The sequence below is a fragment of the Hemicordylus capensis genome, chromosome 5, assembly GCF_027244095.1.
Source record: "Hemicordylus capensis ecotype Gifberg chromosome 5, rHemCap1.1.pri, whole genome shotgun sequence".
Taxonomy (NCBI): domain Eukaryota; kingdom Metazoa; phylum Chordata; class Lepidosauria; order Squamata; family Cordylidae; genus Hemicordylus; species Hemicordylus capensis.
In genome coordinates this window covers 224,560,231-224,581,246 of record NC_069661.1, presented here as the reverse complement: position 1 = coordinate 224,581,246, position 21,016 = coordinate 224,560,231, and the positions used below count along the sequence as shown (strand labels likewise).

General features: G+C 43.5%; 1 protein-coding gene across 2 annotated transcripts in view; it reads left to right on the top strand.

The window, feature by feature from the left end:
* Positions 1-20,479, top strand: part of POLR3B (RNA polymerase III subunit B) — a 107,580-nt gene extending 87,101 nt beyond the window's left edge. For both annotated transcript variants that reach the window (XM_053256143.1, XM_053256144.1), the window contains exons 24-28: positions 3,323-3,426; positions 4,567-4,733; positions 6,315-6,428; positions 9,492-9,665; positions 19,827-20,479. In XM_053256143.1, the coding sequence (XP_053112118.1) occupies positions 3,323-3,426; positions 4,567-4,733; positions 6,315-6,428; positions 9,492-9,665; positions 19,827-19,956 (689 nt within the window). In that variant the 3' untranslated portion in view covers positions 19,957-20,479. The remainder of the gene's footprint in view (positions 1-3,322; positions 3,427-4,566; positions 4,734-6,314; positions 6,429-9,491; positions 9,666-19,826) is intronic.
* Positions 20,480-21,016: the final 537 nt, after the last annotated feature.

The window sequence follows — 21,016 nt, the reverse complement described above, 5'->3', positions numbered from 1 at the left end:
TTTAAAATTGCCTGGTGAGGGGCTGCTTTTCCCCGATTCTGTCTAAATATTTTGTTTTAACGTCTAATCTCATTATGCTCCCTTTGTGTTTAATTTGTATTAAAATCTGTCAGCTATGACTGGTCTCATAAGCACAGTCAGCGGACCAGAATAAGTTAATTATTTACTTGTGCCACTAGTGCTCTTCATCTAATGAAATGCACAGCTGTGTTAGATCTGCAGTTGGACGTCTCGATTCCATTGTTATACAAGTCAGCAGAGGGTAGAAGCTGTTATGATGGAGAGGCCTCGGTTCTTTCTGCTGTTCTGCCTTTCTGTGTCGATTTCATGGATCTTTTATCATTCCGTTTCACACAAAACAAACAACACAGTGGCTGTCTGCTATGGGAACCGTCCTGGCATATAAAAGGGTTTCAGCGCCTAAAGTAATTTTAAGTTAGCAAAGATTTAATTTTTGGCTTACAGGTGCCCTTTCGTCCTTAGACAACTAAACACTTTTATGCTGGGGGAAGAACGTAAATTTGACCAAACTCACAATGTGCGTGCCTAAATGTAGATGTAATGGGGAATCTCTTTTATATGTGGTATAAAAATGCAATAAATACATGAGGAAATTCATACATTTTTGTATGAAAACCTGTTATCACAGAAGGACTGATTTAGTAGTACTGGTAAAATCAGTGTTTTAAAATTAAAGTGAACTCTGCAAAACAGTGGAGAAGTATCTCTTTAGCTATTAGGCATGGCATGTGGAACCTCCATATTCAGAGGCAGTATACCTCTGAATACAAATTGCATAAGTGGCAACAACAGGGGACAGGGCTGGCCCATCCAGGAGGCAAACTGAGCCAGGCGGTGTATTAGTGAGGCCTGCTGCCTGCCTCCACCAGCACTGGAGAAGAGCTGGTCTTGTAGTAGCAAGCATGAGTTGCCCCCTTTGCTAAGCTGGGTCTGCCCTGGTTTGCATTTGAATGGGAGACTCTACATGGACACTGTAAGACATTCCCCTTAGGGGATGGGGCCACTCTGGGAAGAGCACCTGCCTGCTTGCATGCAGAAGGTACCAAGTTCCCTCCCTGGCATCCCCAAGATAGGGCTGAGAGAGACTCTTGCCTGTAACCGTGGAGAAGCCACTGTAGTTGGTGTAAACAGTAATGAGCTATATGGACCAATGGTCTGACACAGTATATGGCAGCTTCCTGTGTTCCACTGTTATTGCTCCTCCTCCTACCACACTCCCTGGATTTAAAAAGGAAGAGGAGAACAGAGAAGAAGAGGAAGTATGGGGAGTGTGTGGGCTAGAATGTCTCTAGCCCGCTCTAGAGTGTCACTTGCTCTCTGTGCCATTCCTCCCTGTTTACATCTAAAGAGCATAGGAGAAGGTGCAGCCATGGCAACAGCTCTGGGTTAGAGGGGACAGCACTTGCACAGCAGAGTGCCACCAAGGGGGAGTGGCACTAGACCCCCTGCCTCAAGTGCAGGCCAGTTTTGGACTGGCAAGGGAGAGCTATCTATCCGTTTATTTATTTGAAATATTTCTGTCCTACCCCTCCAGCACACTGCTGCTCGAGGCAGCTTACAATAAAAGAATAAAAGCATAAAGTCCACAATAAAAGACATTGTAAAACACAATTTAAAAAAACCAGAAGCAGATCATATAAGCCATACACAAGGTAAAGCAGGATTAAGACACACCAGAGACCCAATTACACCCAGTGTTTAAAAGCTTGTTAAAGGGGAGGGTTCTTTTTACACTAGTCAGAGGGAGACTGATGAAGTCCTTCGGGGAGGGCATTCCAGAGACAAGGGACCACTATTGCCTTCTGGGTGACCATAATGGGAAACAGGATGCTGGACTTGGTCAGCCGTTGGTCTCATCCAGCAAGGCTGTTCTTACATTTTGTTTCTTCATTCACTATGGCTCCCCTCCCCTTTCTCATTAACCACTATCTCATGTACATAGTCCTTGTCTTTTGATTGGGTGGTTAATAAATTGTTCTCTTCTGGGCAAGTAGGTATCGGTAATCCTCATCTCTTCTCTCCCCCTGCACCAAGAACTTGGCTGGTTGGGCAGATACTTATTTAGAGAGTGCTAGAAGCACCTTTCAGCGTTCAATGACCAGTTTAATAAATCCACAGTAAAGCAACACAGTCATTTAATTAAACAAATATAGAATAAATAATTACAGTAAATATTGTAAATAATTTGAATTATTTTAAATAATTACAATAAAATTTGATTTAAAACAATTACAATAAAAATTCAAAGTACAGTAAGATCTGCCAAACCCAATTTCTAATTCCGTGTGCTGTAAACTCCAGCTGAACGAAATATCCATTAGTCCCCTGCTAACTGAGCAGAGAGGCACCTTTTTATCATTCTCTTTGTTTAGCAGGGGGAGAGCAACTGGCCCTATCCATCCCCAGCACAGCATCCCTCCAGTAAGGTTGTGCACGACCCAGTTTGGCGCATCTTCTGGGAGGGCCCAAATAAAAGCTCCTTAGCTGCTTTTTAAGGAGACTGCTCCCCGCCCTGCCAGCAGGTGCACAAACAGCTCGTGCACATTCCTATCCTCCAGTGGCTGTTGCTAATGTCTATCTTATGCTTCTTTTTTAGATTGTGACCCTTTTGGGGACAGGGAGCCATTTTATTTAGATATTTATGTATTTTTATATCTTATTTATTTCTATATCTGGGAACTTTTGTTGAAAAGCGGTATATATTTATTCCAGGAATTGTAAAGCATTTTACATCATTTAATTATGCCCCTTTAAGAACACCATCACTTGCTTAGCCCACCCATAATTAACTACTGTAAGGAATGGGGGAAAATTATTTTGCATAGACATGGAAGGAAAGAACAGGTGCTAGACTTCTGGACTGTATGCATCCCCATGTCATCTAACATTGCTTGTAAATACTGGAAGAATTAGTTGATGGGGAATTTTGGAGGATTTTTTTAGATTTCCTCAAAGGTTTTATTCAAAGCTTCTTGGGGCAGTGCCTCCAGCAAGCTCTACCCTACAAAATAACTTGACTCTTACCTAGCACAGAGTAACCAGAATGGTAGGATGTTGCAAGAGATATTAAATTGGTGACTGTAGAATACCAACATTTTCTTCAAGTCTAGTGTTTCCATGTACACATGTAGTAATACAGTTCTGTTTTGAGGGAAGCAATTTGATTAGGTTAGTCTTTGAACTTGGCTCTTGCCCAGAAGTGCTCCATTAGAGAGGGGAGTTGTACAAGAGTATAATAATTGACAATAGTGCCACAATATGAATTGTTTACTTGTTGTTTGAAATATATTCTGTATTCTAGGAGTTTGTGGTCTGATTGTGCCACAAGAAGACATGCCATTTTGTGATTCTGGAATCTGTCCCGATATTATTATGAATCCCCATGGCTTCCCATCGCGTATGACGGTTCGTAATATTATAACAGCACCTCAGATTTAATGCATTTGCAAAATAAAGGGCCACATTCTTCTCTTTTTTTGTAGAAATACAGTTTTAGTAATAATGCAACCTTTTCACATTATGCATTATTCTACATAAGATAGAACAGGAAGAGTTTTGTACCTGGAAAAGTGCTCTCCTGTGCCAACAGAATATGATCCAATAATATACCTTAAACCTATTTTATGCCTCATTTCTTTGGGACCTAGACATTTACAGTGGTCTGTAATGCACATCATCTTAATGCAACAGATGACTCTTCTGAAGTAGAGAGCTGGTGACAGTAAATGAGTGCCTCCCATAGGGGCTGTCAACATGATCACAGATGAACTTACTAGGGGCTGATTTGCATAGCCTTTGTATCTGTTGACACTTTTACCTGCTGTGGATGAGAAGTAAGCCCTGTGTTTATAAAGTAGTAGGCTATCCTATATCAAAATCACTATTCCCAGGGTTCTAGTTTTCTGCATTTTCTAGATAATCTCTTGTTCATGGTTTTGCTTTGGTCCATTTGTGTGTTAAATCCTCATGGAGATCTATGCCTAATTGCACATTTCCATTATACTGAATCAGTGCAGTTGCAGAAACCTGTGCTGCAAGCAGGTACAACTGAACAACTAAAGAAATCCTCCCAAATACCATGGACCAGCTGGGAAAGGAGGTTGCCTGGAAAATGTGATTGTCCATTTCACTTGGGACAGACAGTAAAGATGCATGAGAATAGCAAGTTAAAGGATAGACCAACTTGACCCACATACAGCAGCTGCAATGGCAGAATACAGGGTTAACTTGGAATTTCTGTCTGGGGATCCAAAAGTTACTTTAGGGTGCACTCAAGGGCTTGGACTAAGTTCCCTTGAAGATGTGAAGCTAATTAGTTGATTAGTTCTTTGGACCCCAGCTTTTGCCCACCTAGTTTTATTTATCTTCATCAGTTTTTCTCCCTGTTCCTTCTGTTTGCATCTTGGATAGACATAGAGAATAGTAGTCTTCAGAAGACTTTACGGAATATTTACAGAGTTACAGAAGTATTTACAGAGGTCTGTCAGATGTGAGATATGTATATTCTCTCCCTCTTCATTCTTCTTCTGTCTTTTTGTTGCACAGGTGGGGAAACTAATTGAACTCCTGGCAGGAAAAGCTGGTGTCCTAGATGGCAGATTTCACTACGGAACAGCATTTGGAGGCAGTAAAGTTAAGGATGTCTGTGAAGATCTCATTCGCCATGGCTATAACTACTTGGGGAAGGACTATGTAACATCTGGCATCACAGGGTAAGAACCTCCTGCAGATGATTGGAGTGGAGTGTATATTATCTTGTGTTTAATGCTTCTTCTTGTTTTGACTTAAATACCTAATAAGCCATGTCTGTTACATGTTAAGCAATGTCTGTTTAATGTGTATTTACTATACATGATTTTTAAAAATCTGCCCCTAAACCACCAAACCAGAATGAAAAAACTGACTTGTGTTTTTAGTGAGATGGGCTTTTTTATGTTTTTTAATGTTCTAAGGGGGTTTGGCAGACATTCATGTGCTCTTGGACTGAGATTAGTGGCCTTAAATTGAATACAGTAAAATATAGTATTGGAGGCAGGTGCTCATCCATTGGGAGTTTTTGTGCACAGCGTTTGCCGATTGTGGAGCCAGTCTGGTATAGTTGGCTGATCTGTTAACTTCCTGCTGTGTTGATCGGACTGTCTTCAGAGACGTGGAGTTCAAAGGAATATGAGACCGTTTAGGAACAGGACAAGCCATATGGCCCAACATGTCTGCATTTTAAAAATGTGTCTTAATCCTACCTTTCTACTTTTCACCATAGCCACCATACCCATTCTTCCCCCCCACCCCAAAAAACCAACATATTCTGGTCCATTAAATTGTTCCATCTGTTGATTTATCGCCTTTCATAAGCTTTTTTGTTCTTATAAACCTAAATCTGGTTTGCTATCCAGATTAAGGCTAGAGGGGGGTGGGAAGGGAAGCGCTATCTGAAAAGCTTTGGCAGTGTGACTTATCTGGGAAAACCTTTCAGGATGTGAATTTTTTTCCCTTGCCTACCATCATATTTTAGAAATCATTTTCTCCATCTGCCAAGGAGTCTAAAGATTTCTCCCCATCCCCTGAAACTTAGTTTTCAGTTACAGAAATGCTCATTTAAGTCCTGTATGGAAACTGTAACATGAGAATGACTTTATCGGTATAGCCCTATTCAGACATCATTGTACAAGTGTACAGATGTCTGTACATTTGTATATGTTTTTGTGTAAATGACTGTACCTGCATTCATTTTAAAACGGAACCTGGGACCAGGCCCTTCAAATGCATGGTACAGATAGGAAGTATACTTCTGTGCCCATGTTCAGCATAACATATGAATAACTGTACCTGTGTACAGATCTGTACTACAACTCATTATACAGGTTTTGAACATAACATGTGAATTGGATTTATGTCCATCAAGAATTCAGGAGCAGCTCAGCATGCCAATTCACAAATTGATTTTACTTAGTGGTGGAGAGGACTTGCCAGAACACTCCCATTTGACTGGGAATTGTAATCGCAGAAGTTGTTCTCTTGAAGTTTCTGCATTTAGTGCAGATCATTGGTTCTGGAACTGGTCTTTAGTGGTGGGTGTGGGTTTGCAGTCTCTCTCTGCCTCCATCAGTTGGAGGCACATCCACTTTCTCCAGCCAGATCAATGAAGCACATACTGTTCCATTGGTTTGTATGAAAAAAGAGGAAGGGTCTGTGATTATAGAGTAAATGGGGGAGGGGACACTTGCTTCACACCCCACAACCATTTATGTCTGATTTTCCCCCTGAAAGAACACTCTGACTCTCTTCCTTCTTAGGGAACCCTTGGAAGCCTATATCTATTTTGGGCCTGTGTACTATCAGAAGCTGAAGCACATGGTTTTGGATAAGATGCACGCAAGAGCTCGGGGGCCTAGAGCAGTCCTGACCAGGTATGGCAGGAACAGGAACACAAACGCACAATATGTAAAATGGCAGCTGTGGTGTTTGTTTGTTTTGTTTTGCATTTATGTATCGCCATATAAAATCTCTGAGTTGGTTAGAAGTCCAGTTAAAGTTGGCCTTCATCTCGTATGACTAAAGCTGTTTCACTTTTCAGCAGTTGTACCTTTGCAAAATTTTGCACAGCACTTGATTCTTAAGAGGCTCCAATTTAACTGTGGCTTGAAAGGAGGAGTCAATTATTTTGAGGCCACTTTTGGTGTCCCTCTCAGGTTTCCTAAAGCTTTTCACAGAACTGATTACTACATAGTGGAGATTTTGCATCCACTTTTGAAATCTCCAGTATGTAAATGGAGCTCCATCTGGTTACTGAGGAGTTTCTCAGAAGTTGTTGTAGTGGGCCTTCCTCTGTGAAAGAGAAAATGCTGTGGGCCTCTCCAGATGTGACTTCATCCAGGGCTGCCTCCAGATTAATGAGTGCAACCCTAGTGTATATTTTTTCAATAATGCTATCAAAGAATGGGTAAGGTAGGATCTCCCCCCCCCCCCCAGCTTACTGGGTTGCAACAAGAGCAGCAGCTATAGTAAAGGAACATAGGAAGCTGCCTTATGCAGAGTCAGACCATTGGTCCATCTAGCTCAGTATTAGCTCTGGCACTGGCTTCTCCGAAGTTTCAGGCAGGAGTCTCTCTCAGCCCTACCTGGAGATGCTGCTAGGGAGTGAACTCATGAACTTTTGCATGCAAAGTAGATGTTGTTCCATTGAGCTATGAGGGAAATATATTTTATGCATGCAGGTGCTCCTCCCAGATCAGCCCCACCCCCTGGGGAATGTCTTACAGTGCTCACACATGTGGTCTCCCATTCAAATGCAAACCAGGGCAGACCCTGCTTAGCAAAGGGAGCAATTCATGCTTGCTACCACAAGACCAGCACTACAGCAGTGGAAGGTTTATGACTAGGAGGGGCAAGCAGCAAAACAGTAACAGTGTCACGCCCTCGATCTCAGATAGCGAGGAGGAAGGGGAAGCTGACAACCTTTCAGCCGATGCAGGGGTGCCTTGGGGGCAGAGCCTGGCTGTCGGTTCCCAAGAGATGGCTGAGGAAGATCCGGCTGATGTTTCAGAGCAGGCACAGCAGTCTGAGGCAGCAGAGACAGCAACGGACAGACTAGATGATGAGCTGTGCAGGCAACCCCCACTGACTCCACAGCAAAGGCGTGTCACAAGGCGAAGAGCACAGCTGGAAACTTCAGGAGGAGTAAACGCCTCTTGCAGAGGGCTGATAAGCCTTGAATCCCTGCCAGCTGAGAGTTATCAGCTTGGACTATAAAGCATGTCAACAGCTTTCTGTTAGCCGCTGGAAGACAACATTTGTCAACCCTCGTGTCGACAGCTTTCAGCCCAAGCCTGATATAGAGAACTATTCTGAGCCGTGTTTCGTTTCTGCAGCCCAGTTTGTATTGTGGACTATCTTCCTGAACTTCCCTTCCGGGTGGCCAGATTACTGACAAACAGCATCAGAAGGCAAGGGGAGCAGCAAAAGCAGCAGCAGTGGCAAAAGCACCAGGAAGCTGGAGTACAGACTCCATTTTAATTCCCCTGATGACTGGCCCTTATATCTGAGCTTGGATTTGGGAGGAATTAAAATGTGGGGCCTGCTCCAGGCTCCCAGGCTGCAGTCATCTTTCCTTCTTCTAGCCTCCACAGCACACAGCAAGAGGAGACGGGAGTAGCAGCCGAATCACAAGGAGACTGTAGCATGCCCCCCGTTTTAATTCCTCCAGTGTTTAGCACAGACATCAGTACCAGACACTGGGGAAATAAAATGGAATGTTCACTCCAGCTTCCCGGTGCTTTTGCTGTCCCCCTCTTCTCCTCTCACTGCCTGCTCTGGTACTTAGAGGAAGGGGAGGGGCAGCAACACTGAGATCTACATCCCAGTCTCCTGGCATATTTGTTGCTTCCTTTCCTCCTCCTCCTTGTTGTCCAGGATGAAACCCGTGACAGCAAGAAGAGAAGGAAACGGGGGAGGAGGAGGGTGGAAATTGGTGGCAAGGACAACATTGGCAGTGACACTGGGAGGCCAGAGTACATGTGCCCTTCCTTCCTTTCTCTTTCTTAATTCATGTACCTGTGCCCTCTTAATTCCTCCAGCATGTAGCCCCAACACATCATCACTTTGAAGTGACGTCAAGCTTTGGGGGAACTAAAATGGCACAGGCACTCTTCTGACCTCATAGGAACATAGGAAGCTGCCATATACTGAGTCAGACCATAGGTCCATCTATCTCAGTATTGTGTACACAGACTGTTAGAGAGGCTTTTCCAAGGTTGCAGGCAGGAATCTCTCTCAGCCCTATCTTGGAGGAGATGCCAGGGAGAGAACCTGGAACCTTCTGCTCTTCCCAGAGTGGCTCCATCTTACAGTGCTCACACTTCTAGTCTCCCATTCACATGTAACCAGGGCAGACCCTGCTTAGCTAAAGGGACAAGTCATGCTTGCTACTACAAGACCAGCTCCCAGCACCCCTGCCTTCTGGCACACGGTGAATTTAAAGGGGTGGTCTTCAGGGCCAGTGGGCCTTCAGCATTTACCTAAGGATGCCATGCAGCTTTCCCTGTAACAGGGATTCCCAGATGTTGTTGACTGCATGGGATCCCTTCATCCCACTCATGCAGTGTGCTTGGGCTTATGAGAGTTGCAGCCAACAACATCTGGGAATCCCTGTTACAGACAACACTGGTGCCACATACTGACATCAGGCCTATATTAGCCAAAACAAAGGCTACACAGTTGTCAGTCCTCCTTCTAGTGCAGGCCCCAGGACCAGGCGGGCCAAATTGAAATGGAAAAAGGAAATCCTTGGGAGTCTGTGCTGTGCTATAAGGATAAAGCTTTGCAAAAATTAGGGTGCTACCCTGTTGTTTCATTCATCCCACATAGTAATGGGAACCACAGCACCCTATTGATGCGGCTCCATAGGGGAAACCATCCTCTGTTTCAATGCAACAGCATTCCTGAGCAACTTTATCTGTTGTCTTGTTTCAAAGGCAACCCACTGAAGGCCGATCCCGCGATGGTGGCTTACGTCTGGGAGAAATGGAACGGGATTGCTTGATAGGTTATGGAGCCAGTATGCTCTTGCTGGAGAGACTTATGATTTCAAGCGATGCCTTTGAAGTGGACGTGTGTGGCCAGTGTGGATTGCTAGGCTATTCTGGCTGGTAAGCAGACAGCTTAGTTCTAATATTCTTTATGATTTATGCCCAATCTTGTGTGGTTGTAGCCTGCTTTTATGCAAGTAGGTAACAAAGTAAGTAGAAACATGTCTGTTGACAAACAAAATTATATAGTTTTATAAGGGGTGGGTAGGTGTCTTTGTGATTTTGAATATATATCGCCATCCATTACACAATGGCCTGGTTGACACAGTTGTTCAAATCAAGGTTTAATGTGGGCTACCAATATTAGCGTGCTTGTGTGAACCCACACCAAGATGGCTTATGGCCCAAGATGAATCTGAGATGCCCATTTTGGCATGAGTTCACACAATCAAACTAATGTCATTATGGTTGTGTGAACCAGGCCACTGTTTGGCATGCATTTTGTTCTTGAATTTTGATCTGCATTTTGGAAGATGTTCTAATGCTGAGTGGAAAGAAGGGGAACTCATTACTGTGTCTTTTAAAAAATAGTTTCTTCTCAGTACTGATGTGATGTATGTGTTCTTGTTACAAACCAAATGCTCAAAGATTATTAAAGTCTTTCTAGTCAGTGTTTTAGTGAAGTGTTTGTGGTGCCTGTAGAGCTGCTGGATTATGTCTTTTCAGGACAAACATCATTTAAAAGGGAACTGGACTCTCCCCTGTGTGCTTGGCAGAAGATTATCTACTTTTCTGGAGATCTTCCAAACCTTAGTGTAGCAGGGTGGGTAAAATCCACCATCTATATTAAGCCAAACAAAAAGGGTTCATCAGCTGAGTGTAGGAATTGAGACAAAGATATGATGGCGTGTTTCACCTGTGTTACAAATGGCTGACTTACCACAGCATTTTCAAAAGAGAACAGTTGTGTCAATGTCCTTTTCTCATCTGAGATCCAAATTGGACCACACTGAAAAAGCTGGCAAAAAAACCTCATGGAACTGTACCTTTTGTTCAGTTGCTCAGACTCTTGCAGCTCAAAAAGCAAAGAAGTCTTTTCTTTCCAAATTTGCGGTTGTGGAATCGAGTCATCTTTACTGGCTTGCGTTGCTTTCCCTTCTGAGCTGCAGAATTCTTACATCCCTTCTGCTTTCCTAGGACACAGACTCAAAAAAGGCTCATGTTCTATTCTTTGTGCAGTAGAAGGGCCTAGCCTATATAGGTTTTCACTAGGAATGTGCTCAGAACGGATTTTGCACACTGTTTTAAGCTCGAAATGAAATGCAGATGGCCAAAAGGTTTCATCAAAACAGTGGCCACCCCAACTGTTTCGACAGAACAAACTTGAAATGTTCGAATGTTTCAGCCATTGGGAACAATGGGAAAACTTGAAAAACTCCATTGTTCCCCGTGGGTAGCTCCTAGGGATACCAAAGTGAGTTGTGTGGTAGGGCATGATGGGTGCTACCTACCACCCAGTCCACAAAAGTAATGGGCAAGTGGGTGATATTAAACAAAATTTTAACCTTTCCCCAAAAACCACATAGGATCTTATGGGTTTTTGGAAAAGGTTAAAAAAATTAGAATCGTTTGCTTGCCTATTTCTTTTGTGTTGGGTAGTAGGTAGCAACCATCATGCTACCACACAGCCCACTTTGGTATCCCTAGGAACTACCCATGAGGAACAGTGGAGTTTTTCACATTTCCCCATTGTTCCCTATGGCTGGAACAAGTTGCACACAGAGTGCAATGCATTTTGAAATCCTGCCTTGAAAAAAACACTGCAGAAGCACACAGTAAAAGGGAATCTGTCCCGCCCAACACAGAACATACATTTCAAACACAGTCCAAATGGCTAAAAAAGAATCACTGACCTAGAATCCACTGCCAGCCACAGTGCCTGAACTGCGATAACATCATTGGCACAAGTTGCTCTCTCAAACACAAATATGACTCCTTACTTCCTGGCATTGCAACAGCTGCCACAGCAGCACCCTTCGCAGCAAGCAGAGCCATAAGCTCAACTAGAGCAACTTCAGAAACATTTTGACTGAGTACATCTTGCAATGCAGATTGCAGAGCAGAGCAGTGAATGAAGCACAAGTTAGTCTCAAGGCCAGACATGGAGCTTATAACATCAATATTTTACACACACACACACACACACACTGACCAAAGCACTATCTCACAAACAAAACATACCACAACTCAAGGAAGGCAGACACCCAAGTTCTGCCTTTGTCACTCTGAGATCCAGCAAATCCAAACAGTTATAGCAGCAATAGCACAGCATATTATACTCAGTGCTTAGAAAAGAAAACCACAAAATCAAACCTACCTTCATCCTCTCCTGATGTATCCTCTTCAAGAGAGGCATAAGGACTCTTTCTGCCTCCCAGTCCCTTTGAAACTCCCTCCTTTTGTGTTCCCCCCTCTCTCCTCCCTCCCACTTCTTCCAGCCAATGGGGGCACAGTTGCCCATGACAACACTTGCTTTGTATTCTAAGAAGCAAGGAGATTGCAAGCCAATCAAAAGCCAGTGCTAGGAAAACAACAAGCAAGGGGAAAACAGGCCTCCAAAATGGCACCCGACACATTGAAACATTTTGATTGAAACGAAGTTATTCTGCTCCGAGCTTGAAACAGGCCCTTTTTCAAGAGAATGTTCTTTTTCAAGCTCAAAACACTCAAAATGTTTCATCGTCAAAACGTTTTGCACATCCCTAATTCTCACAACCCTAAAAAATCCATCCAGTTCCACACCTCTTGTGTAACATAGCTTAAAAATGACTGTCAAGGGAGGACATCTTCACATGATGCTTAATTAATTTATAGAATTCATTGCCACTAGATTTGGTGATGGCCTTTCGCTTAGATGACTTTAAAAAGGAATTGGGCAGATTAATGAAGGAAATATCTATGAATAGCTACTAATCATCATGATGGCAGTCTACAGGTTCAGACAGAGGCAGTAGCCACTGAATACCAGTTGGTGGGGAGCAACAGTGGCGGAGGGCTATGGCTTACTTCCAAGAAGCTCAGAAGCAGGGAATGTTTATGTTGACCATTGTGGGATGCAGGATGCTGGACTAGATGGAGTGCATAGATGAGGAAACGTGAAGTTCACATTGGCTTGAAATAAGCAGCCTGCTCTTTGGCTACAGTTTTATGTCATATTAAAATCATCCCCCCCAAACCTTTTAGTTTAGGAAGAGAGTTAAAGTGCTTACCATTTTTGCAACTTAAGGCAGCTACCAACTTCTGTGCCCTGTTAGCAATAAAGGCTTTGTACAGTCCTATGTATTATACTGGCTTTACAAATTAGGCTCCATTTGCTCACATTTTGCCTTGATCTTTCAGATTGACATTGGGCTGGGTAGGAATGTGTCCAGAATTTAGCTGGTGCAGCTTATCCAGTTAGTTGCTAGAGATGCATCTGATTAACGTCTGCCTGCTGCACAGTGTTTATTTAACTCCCCTCTTACTTCTGCTGCATCCACAAACATGTCTTTATATTGCTTATGAAATGCCCATATCTTCATAGTTATCTGCAAAGTAACTGAGATGGACTTACAGAGATGGACTTAAGGTGGATGGAGGGAAAAGATGTGTCCCCAAGACATTCTCTTGGGTGACGGAAGCAAAAGTATTAGTTTTGGGATAGAGCCGAACAGTAAAGTGGCTAGTATTAGGCTATTCCTTTTCAGTTTTTGAAGAAACCAATCAATTATTTTTGGCCACTCTTTGCATTTTCCAGGGCTGGAACTGCCTTTGGGCAATTGTACGGGGCAAAGAAACTATTGCTGAGAGTTTCAGGCATCTTGTACCAACCCCCCTCCTCAAAACACACACACTCTCCAGCCCTGAGAAACCCACGTCATACCAAGAAAAATTATGCTAATGTGCCATATAAGCAAATTAAGATTAAGTCATGCAAATGTCATGCCATTTTTCAAGCAGTGAACATTTTGAAATTCTTTGACTCTTTTTCAGTTTTATAGTTAATAATATATAAAACATTTGAATTTCATTTTTGCTTGAGATTTGAAGTAAATAATTGTACATGGATATAAAGACCATAAAGAGGGGCATTATGTACATTATAAATTTATTATCAGAGGACACAGACCACAGGTATGGCAACGAAGCAGAGAAAATTCTGATTCCAAAATAAATTCAATTTGATACATGCTTATTGGTGTAAGGTTCTTAATTTGCCTGCCTACACACATGAGTATACCATATTTTTATTTTGTTTTTGCCACATGCAGTATAGTAACAGAAGCATTTGGGGTTAGACAACAGTAATAGAAGACTCTAAGGAAGATGCATGTAGTTATGTAGGAGTGCTCAAGCTCTATTCCCTGAACATCTGAGTCCACAGCTTTGTATAGGCACTACTTGCATGTTTTTAGGCACTCTGTTTTAAGCACGCATGTAGTCCTTAAGGCCTAGAAACTTGATTTCTTTTAATAAAATACTTTTATTCTCCTTACTGTCAATTATCAGGTTCCGTGAGAAATCCCTTATGCTAGACATACAGAATAATACCAGTTATAGCTATGATCATTTGCTAGAGGAAAAGATTGCTGTTCCAAGAGGGGGGAAATGCTATTAAAAATGATACCTTGTAATTAAATTTGTAAAACTTTCACAGAACTTTATGAATTGTCCTATATTAAACATGAAAAGGCATTTTAAACCATCTAATACTGATCTTACTGTGCCTGATGGGGGACCATAACCCATAATTGGGTTTCTTATCCCGTTATTCGCCGATTATGTGCTCTGTCTGTCAATAGTGAGAGCCAAGCAGCCCTGTAATGAGTAACACAATAGAAACTAGGCAATTACAGCGGCTCCAAATCTCTGAAATGGTCTTTGCCAGTAATTCCAGGCTTAGTGAAGAACTGCTGTATAGACAAGCTTGTTGCAGCACATGGCTCTAAAGCCTATGTGAAAGGTGTTCATCTTTGTTGGACAAATGGTCAAGAACCATGTGCCAGATAGCATTTCCAGTGCAAGTTGACAGCGAGTGATGGCTTTGGTGGCAGTAGGATTGGGATCCTTTTCAGGAAAGGGGCAGCAGCAGGAAAAAGCCATCCTGGACATCCTGTGATCATCAGTCAGGAGTTGCCTTATTCCCAAATATCAAGCATTCTGGGAAAATTGTCACCAGTGGCTGGACCTTTTCTCCTTGTCATGTTATTCTCCTTTCCCAAGGAATACTTTGGGACACTAGAGTAACCCACAGACAGGTCTTTAAACAAAAGATTCTAAATGCAGTAGCCCTTTGGAACCTCACACTGAAATCTTCAGATTGTCAGCTCTGGAGAGAGCCTGTCTGTCAAAAGAGGATATAGATCTCATGGCACTAAATAATAAAGTCAAATGTGTTCAAGTGTATTAAGTAAGCTTGTTGTTTCACAGATCCGGAAGTATCTTTAGCACAGCACCCTCGTCCCCCTGCCCTATTGCAACTAAGCATACGTAACTGAAATAAACACACATTACCTGTGCTTCTATTTTCCTTCCCTTCCTCTCTTTGTCTCTCCTCCGTTGAATTACAGATTGTAAGCACCTCTGAGCAGCGATCTGCCCCTCATTCTTTGTAAAATGTAATGCATGTAGAGGGCAATATAGAAATAATAATGGAGTAAGATACAGATAAACAATGTGGGTGCCTGAGAGAGCACCCCCACCCACCCTTGTTTCTTCGCAGTTAACCAAAGGCATCTTCATAGCAACATAGGAAGCTGCCTTATACTGAGTCAGACCATTGGTCCATCTAGCTCAGCATTGCCTACACAGACTGGCAGTGGCTTCTCCAAGGTTGCAGGCAGGAGTCTCTATCAGCCCTATCTTGGGGATGTCAGGGAGGGAACATGGGACCTTCTGCATGCAAGCATGCAGGTGTTCTTCCCAGAGCGGCCCCATCCCCTGCGGGGAATATCTTACAGTTCTCACACATGTACTCTCCCATTCAAATGCAAACCAGGGTGGATCCTGCTTAGCAAAGGGGACAATTCACACTTGCTACCACAAAGCCAGCCCTCCTCATCCTGACTCTGCCATCCATATACAAAGCCTTCCGCTAGGTTCTTACAGCCAGACCGTCTTTGAGTCTGACGCTAAGATTTTATTTATTTGGCTAGCCTCAGGAAGCTGTTTCTTTGCATCTCAACAGTAGCACCGTGCCCGGTTTAATGCTGTGCTTAACTATATTTCTGTCCGGATCTCAGATTAGGGCAACAGGAGATTTAAGAAAACTACTGTCTAGGAAGTGTTTTGTATGTTTACTACTAATCCCAGGTTAGTTAAGGTGATATAAACCATATTACTAAATCCTATTACCAAAGCACAGTGATAGCAGCCTATAAGGCTGAACTCCATTCTTCAGCAGTGCTGCAAGCCCATCTTCACAACTGAAGTGTCAAATGATCTTAGCTGTAGATTGAACACTGGGTCCAGCCCATCATGCTTAGCTTCCTCCTCCCTTGCTGCTTCTCTTGCCAGGAATAACCAGTATGTGCCTGGGAAATGTGACGGGATAGATGCAGGCACAGTTGGATGCCTGAGATGGAAACCGCATATTCTCCTCTCAAGCAGGCATCCCACACTTTCATCCCTGCAGTGAGATTGGTACAGGCCTTCAGCTCATGTGCTTCCTCTCATGTGCACCTCAACTGCGTCTACCGCTTTGCATAGAAGTAGACAGCAGAATGTGGAGATCCTGCAACTATGCCAGAGGACTGAGATCGGAGCGTCCCAATCTCACCATACAGGATGGGGAGTAATGTCCAAACAGCCCCCTAGCCTGCTTGCTTTCTGACTTGTAAGTGGCTGACTGAGGCCTGGTTTACACATGCAGCAAATGAAGTGTAGCTATCTAAGGTATCAGTGGCTGACATCCTGACTAATAATGTGCGTGTGCATAAGCAGCGCCTCAGATCATGTGGTGGGGCCCTTGTTTCCCTTATGTTTGTGCGTTTGCACACTGGAGCCAGCGGGCACTTCTTTGGGGAGTGTTCTGTGCCCCCAAAGCCCTGTCACAGCAGAAACACATCACTAGAGCCAAAACGCGCACGTAAAGGAACCCACGGAGCTGCAGGGACAGTCCCACTTGGAGGTGCTACTTACACGCACACTGTGTAGGTCAGAATGCCAACCATGATTGCCAGGGAGGGAAACCACGTTTTTAAAAGAAGAAAGAGAGCAGATAGAGAGCAGCATAGCAAGCAAGCAGCACTGGGCTAGAACCTTTCTCCCTGATATGCTTGTGTTTTTTGTATTTCCAGGAGGGTTTAAAAAAAAAAAGAAAAAAACATATGGGGACATTGTAAATGGCATCCTCAACCTACAACCTGAAGTTGCACAATCCATTCTGCCACCTCTAAGCATCAGACACTTTAAATTCACATAAGTTGATTTAACATTTAACACAAAAAAGTTCTGAAGAACGGACACAGGCATAATGGAACAATGAGCAGCTGAATTTGCGGACTCTTCTTCCTTGCTTTTGGACAGGCGTTCACAGGAAAACCTATTAATTGTAGGATTGGTGTGTGTGTGTGTGTGTGTGTGTGTGTGTGTGTGTGTGTGTGTGTGTGTTTTAACTTATTGTCTTTTCTCTCAGCTCCAGCAAGTACAGGTCTGGCCATTCATTCAGCTCACAAATTAGATTGAGGGGGCATCTTATTCTTCACCCCTAAATTGGAGTGCCACAATTAACATTTCTGTGCCACTGACTGAGGGTTTCCTTGGTAATACAGGGTTGCATTCGAGACTTGGGTGGTGCTTAGGGCAGCCGCTAGTTTGTTGGAAGATCAGTTGCATTAAGTATTTACAGCAGGCTGGTCAGCAGTAAAAGTGGGGTGGGGGAAAAGGGGGTGCATCGTACAAAACAATCCTTGTAGACTTAGCCCGGATAAAGAAATAAATCCTGCAAAGATCAGGGTGAGCTTTTAGACCGAAAGAGCTACTTCCTCAAAACCACAAGCTGCCTCATTGATGACCCAATTGGGTCCCAAATCCCCAATATGGCCACTTTTAGCTACTGGGTGTCTGCCTGTTCCATTCTACTTAAGTAGGTGGGAACACTTTGGTGTATTCTTATTGGTTTAAGGCTGTTAAAAGCTGGGTGTGTAAATACATTTGGTTGCTTGGTTGACTTTTCTTGGGAGGCTAAATAGTAAAGATGGGGAAGGGGCCGTAACTCAGTGGTAGAACATCTGCTTTGCATGTGAGGTGTCCCATGTCCAGTCCTTGGCATCTCCAAGTTGGCGTCTTGTCCTATCTGCACGTATGACTGAAGCTGCAGGAGCCTTGAGGTCATAGGGAACAAGTTGAGCCACCGCTCTCTGAAGGCAGACCAAGCCCTTAAGTACTCTGCAGCCCAGACTACTTCTCCTGAGCTCCACCTCCATGCCTGGAGTAAAGGGAGTGCATCTCAGAGTCTGGTACTCTTTCACCATTCTACATGTTCTCCCTGGGCTTGTTGGTAGTGTTGGCATGTTGATATTGGGGGCTGGGGTCATGCTCATGTGAGAAAGGCCAGCTCTGTGGTGGGTTTGGTCACAACTGAGAATAGTGATGGAGACAGGCCAGGTCATGACAGTAGGGCTAGGAATAACTCCTCTCTAAAAACCTGGAGAGCTACTTCCAGTCATTGCAGACAATCCTGAACTAGATGGACTGACTCAATAAGGCAGATTCCTATGAAATTTAGGGAACACATAAGAATTCCTCCAGCTAGGGGTTTGCACAAACCTGTTAACTGTTCTATTCCTAGAACACCAAACAGGTTTGTAACCCCCGCGTTGGAACCGGTTCGAACACAGGTGCGGGGGCTCCTTTAAGACAGGGAAGTCCTGCCACACTTCCCCCTCCAGTGCTGCTGTAACCACCCCAGTCAGTGTAATACTGGAAGTGGCGGGCACATGCCCGCCACTTCCAGTATTACAGTGACTGGGGCGGAAAGAGGGAATACAGCCACCCCATGCCCACAGTTTTTACAGCAGCGCCAGAGGGGGAAGCATGGCGGTGGAGGCAAGAGCACCCTCCCCATGCCTTAAAGAAGCCTCGGCCTGCCTCCTGGGTGTACACAGAACCGGTTCCGTGCACACCCCTACCACCAGCAGCTATTCCACTTGGCTGAAGTAGAGGGAGAGCTAAGATGGCTCCATTGGGACCAGCCACCTATTCCAGAACTGTCATCTCATTCGCTAGTCCTCCAGATCGGTGTTTCTCAACTTCTGGGCCACAAACAGGTGCCGGTCCATGAGGAGTTGAGTGCCGGTCCATGCTGGTCCATGAGGAATTAACCCGTGATGTCACACAAAGAGGGCAGGGACCAAGATCCACGGAGCCCAAGCGAGCTCCCTGGAGCTCATTTCTAGGCAGGCAGCCCTCAGTTGGGATTACATTCATTTCGAGGAAGTGACCGGCTCAAAATTGCTTTGGGGAATGCCTGGGAGTGAGAGTGGGGGTGAGGGGGGTGACACCTTTACTAACTGCTGGTCCAGGAAACTACGCTCAAAGAATGTACCAGTCCATGATTCCAAAAATGTTGAGAAACGCTGCTCCAGATCATTATGTTAAAATGACCCCATTCCTTCCCATTCCGCTTCCCTTTTGTATTGTATCTGTTAAATCATAAGTACATAGGAAGCTGCCTTATACTGAATCAGACCCTTAGTCCATCTAGTTCAGTATTGTCTACACAGACTGTTAGCGGCTTCTCCAAGGTTACAGGCAGGAATCTCTCTCTGCCCTATCTTGGAGATGCCAGGGAGGGAACTTGGAACCTTCTGCCTGCAAAAGCAGTTGCTCTTCCCAGAGTGGCCCCATCCCCTGAGGGGACTCTCTTCCAGTGCTCTCATGTAGTCTCCTATTCAAAATCAAACCAGGCCAGGCCTTGCTTAGCAAAGGGAACAATTCATGCTTGCTACTACAAGACCAGCAATCCTTCCATCTGTAGACAGGGCCTGTGTTTTGTTTTGCTTTGTTTTTTACTTTCTTTCAATCGCTGCATAAGGTGTCTAGAATTGTTTTAGGATAATAGTTTGGGGCCAAACATGCATTTGTGAAACATGCACATTTTGAAACTTTTAAAAATCCAAACATTGAGACATGCATATCGATATTTATTTTGTGTTTCTTATGGTAATGAGCTCAGATGCAGTTCCCCCCCTCTCCAGTGGAAGCATACACTCTCACCTTCTGTCTTTTCTCTTCTTGTAGGTGCCACTACTGCAAGTCTTCATGTCATGTATCATCCCTGCGTATACCATATGCCTGTAAACTTTTATTCCAGGAACTTCAATCTATGAACATTATACCCAGATTGAAATTGTCCAAGTATAACGAGTAGTCGAGTGAGAAGGAAAGGGGCAAAATGACAAGCAGGAGCATAATCGCAAGGATCATGTTCACTTAGGCACCAGCAATACTAAAGACAAATAGACCTCTAATTTCTTCTGGGTTTCCCCTTCCCTCTTTGATGAGGTGGCAGTCTTCAAGAGTACATTGATAGTGTGAAATGTGAAGACTTGATCTGTGTTTGTTTATGATAGTAAGCCAGACGTCTTATCAGCCAAGGCACTGCTACTGTGTAGCCTCAATCTCTCCTTGAAATGCATGGGAAGCGCTGCAGATCAACTACGCTCGGAGGATTGCTTCCTTTATCAACAAGGCACTTTAATATGTGCATATATTCGGACTGGTAAAGAATATTGAAATCAGTGAGGTTTCAAGGAAGAGTACTGTGAGATCTTAACTAATGTGTTTGACAAGAACCTCTTTTTAGCTAAATGACAGTGTTTCTGCTCACAGTTCTTCCAGTTTTTAAATGTTATTGAACAGGGATGGAAAAATAAATAATTTTTTCAAGCACATTTCTAGAGTTTGTCTTTAATATAGGACTCTGTGGTGTAGCAATATAGTCCTAAACATTTTTAAATCTCTGAATTTAAAATATTTGAATCCCTCTGACTAGACAGAGGGATGAAAAGGCAATACTAGGTTTCTTACCATTCAAATTAAAGTTTAAACATAGCTGTTGCCATATATCTTAAATAACTAAGATTTCATCTGAAATGGTATTTTAATAAACTAAAACACTCAATTACATCCAGGATAGGTGTTCATTTTAATAGTAGCCATTTTGTTCAGTCAGGAAGTATTTCGTCTAGGGCAGTGCTCTAGATTTTCTGAAGTGCTTGGTGGTTTCTGTGTAAAACAGCAAAGTTTTCCAGAAAGCAAAGGTTACAGACTGTAGTTTTTATATCAGCTTTAATATTTGTCACCATCAACTTGGATTTTGCTAAAATCACTTTATACTTTACTGGAAGCTTAATCAAGATCTGCTAACAACTTTCATAATAAGTGTTTGGGGCTCTTGAAGCATTAAAATGTTATTACCATATAGTCAT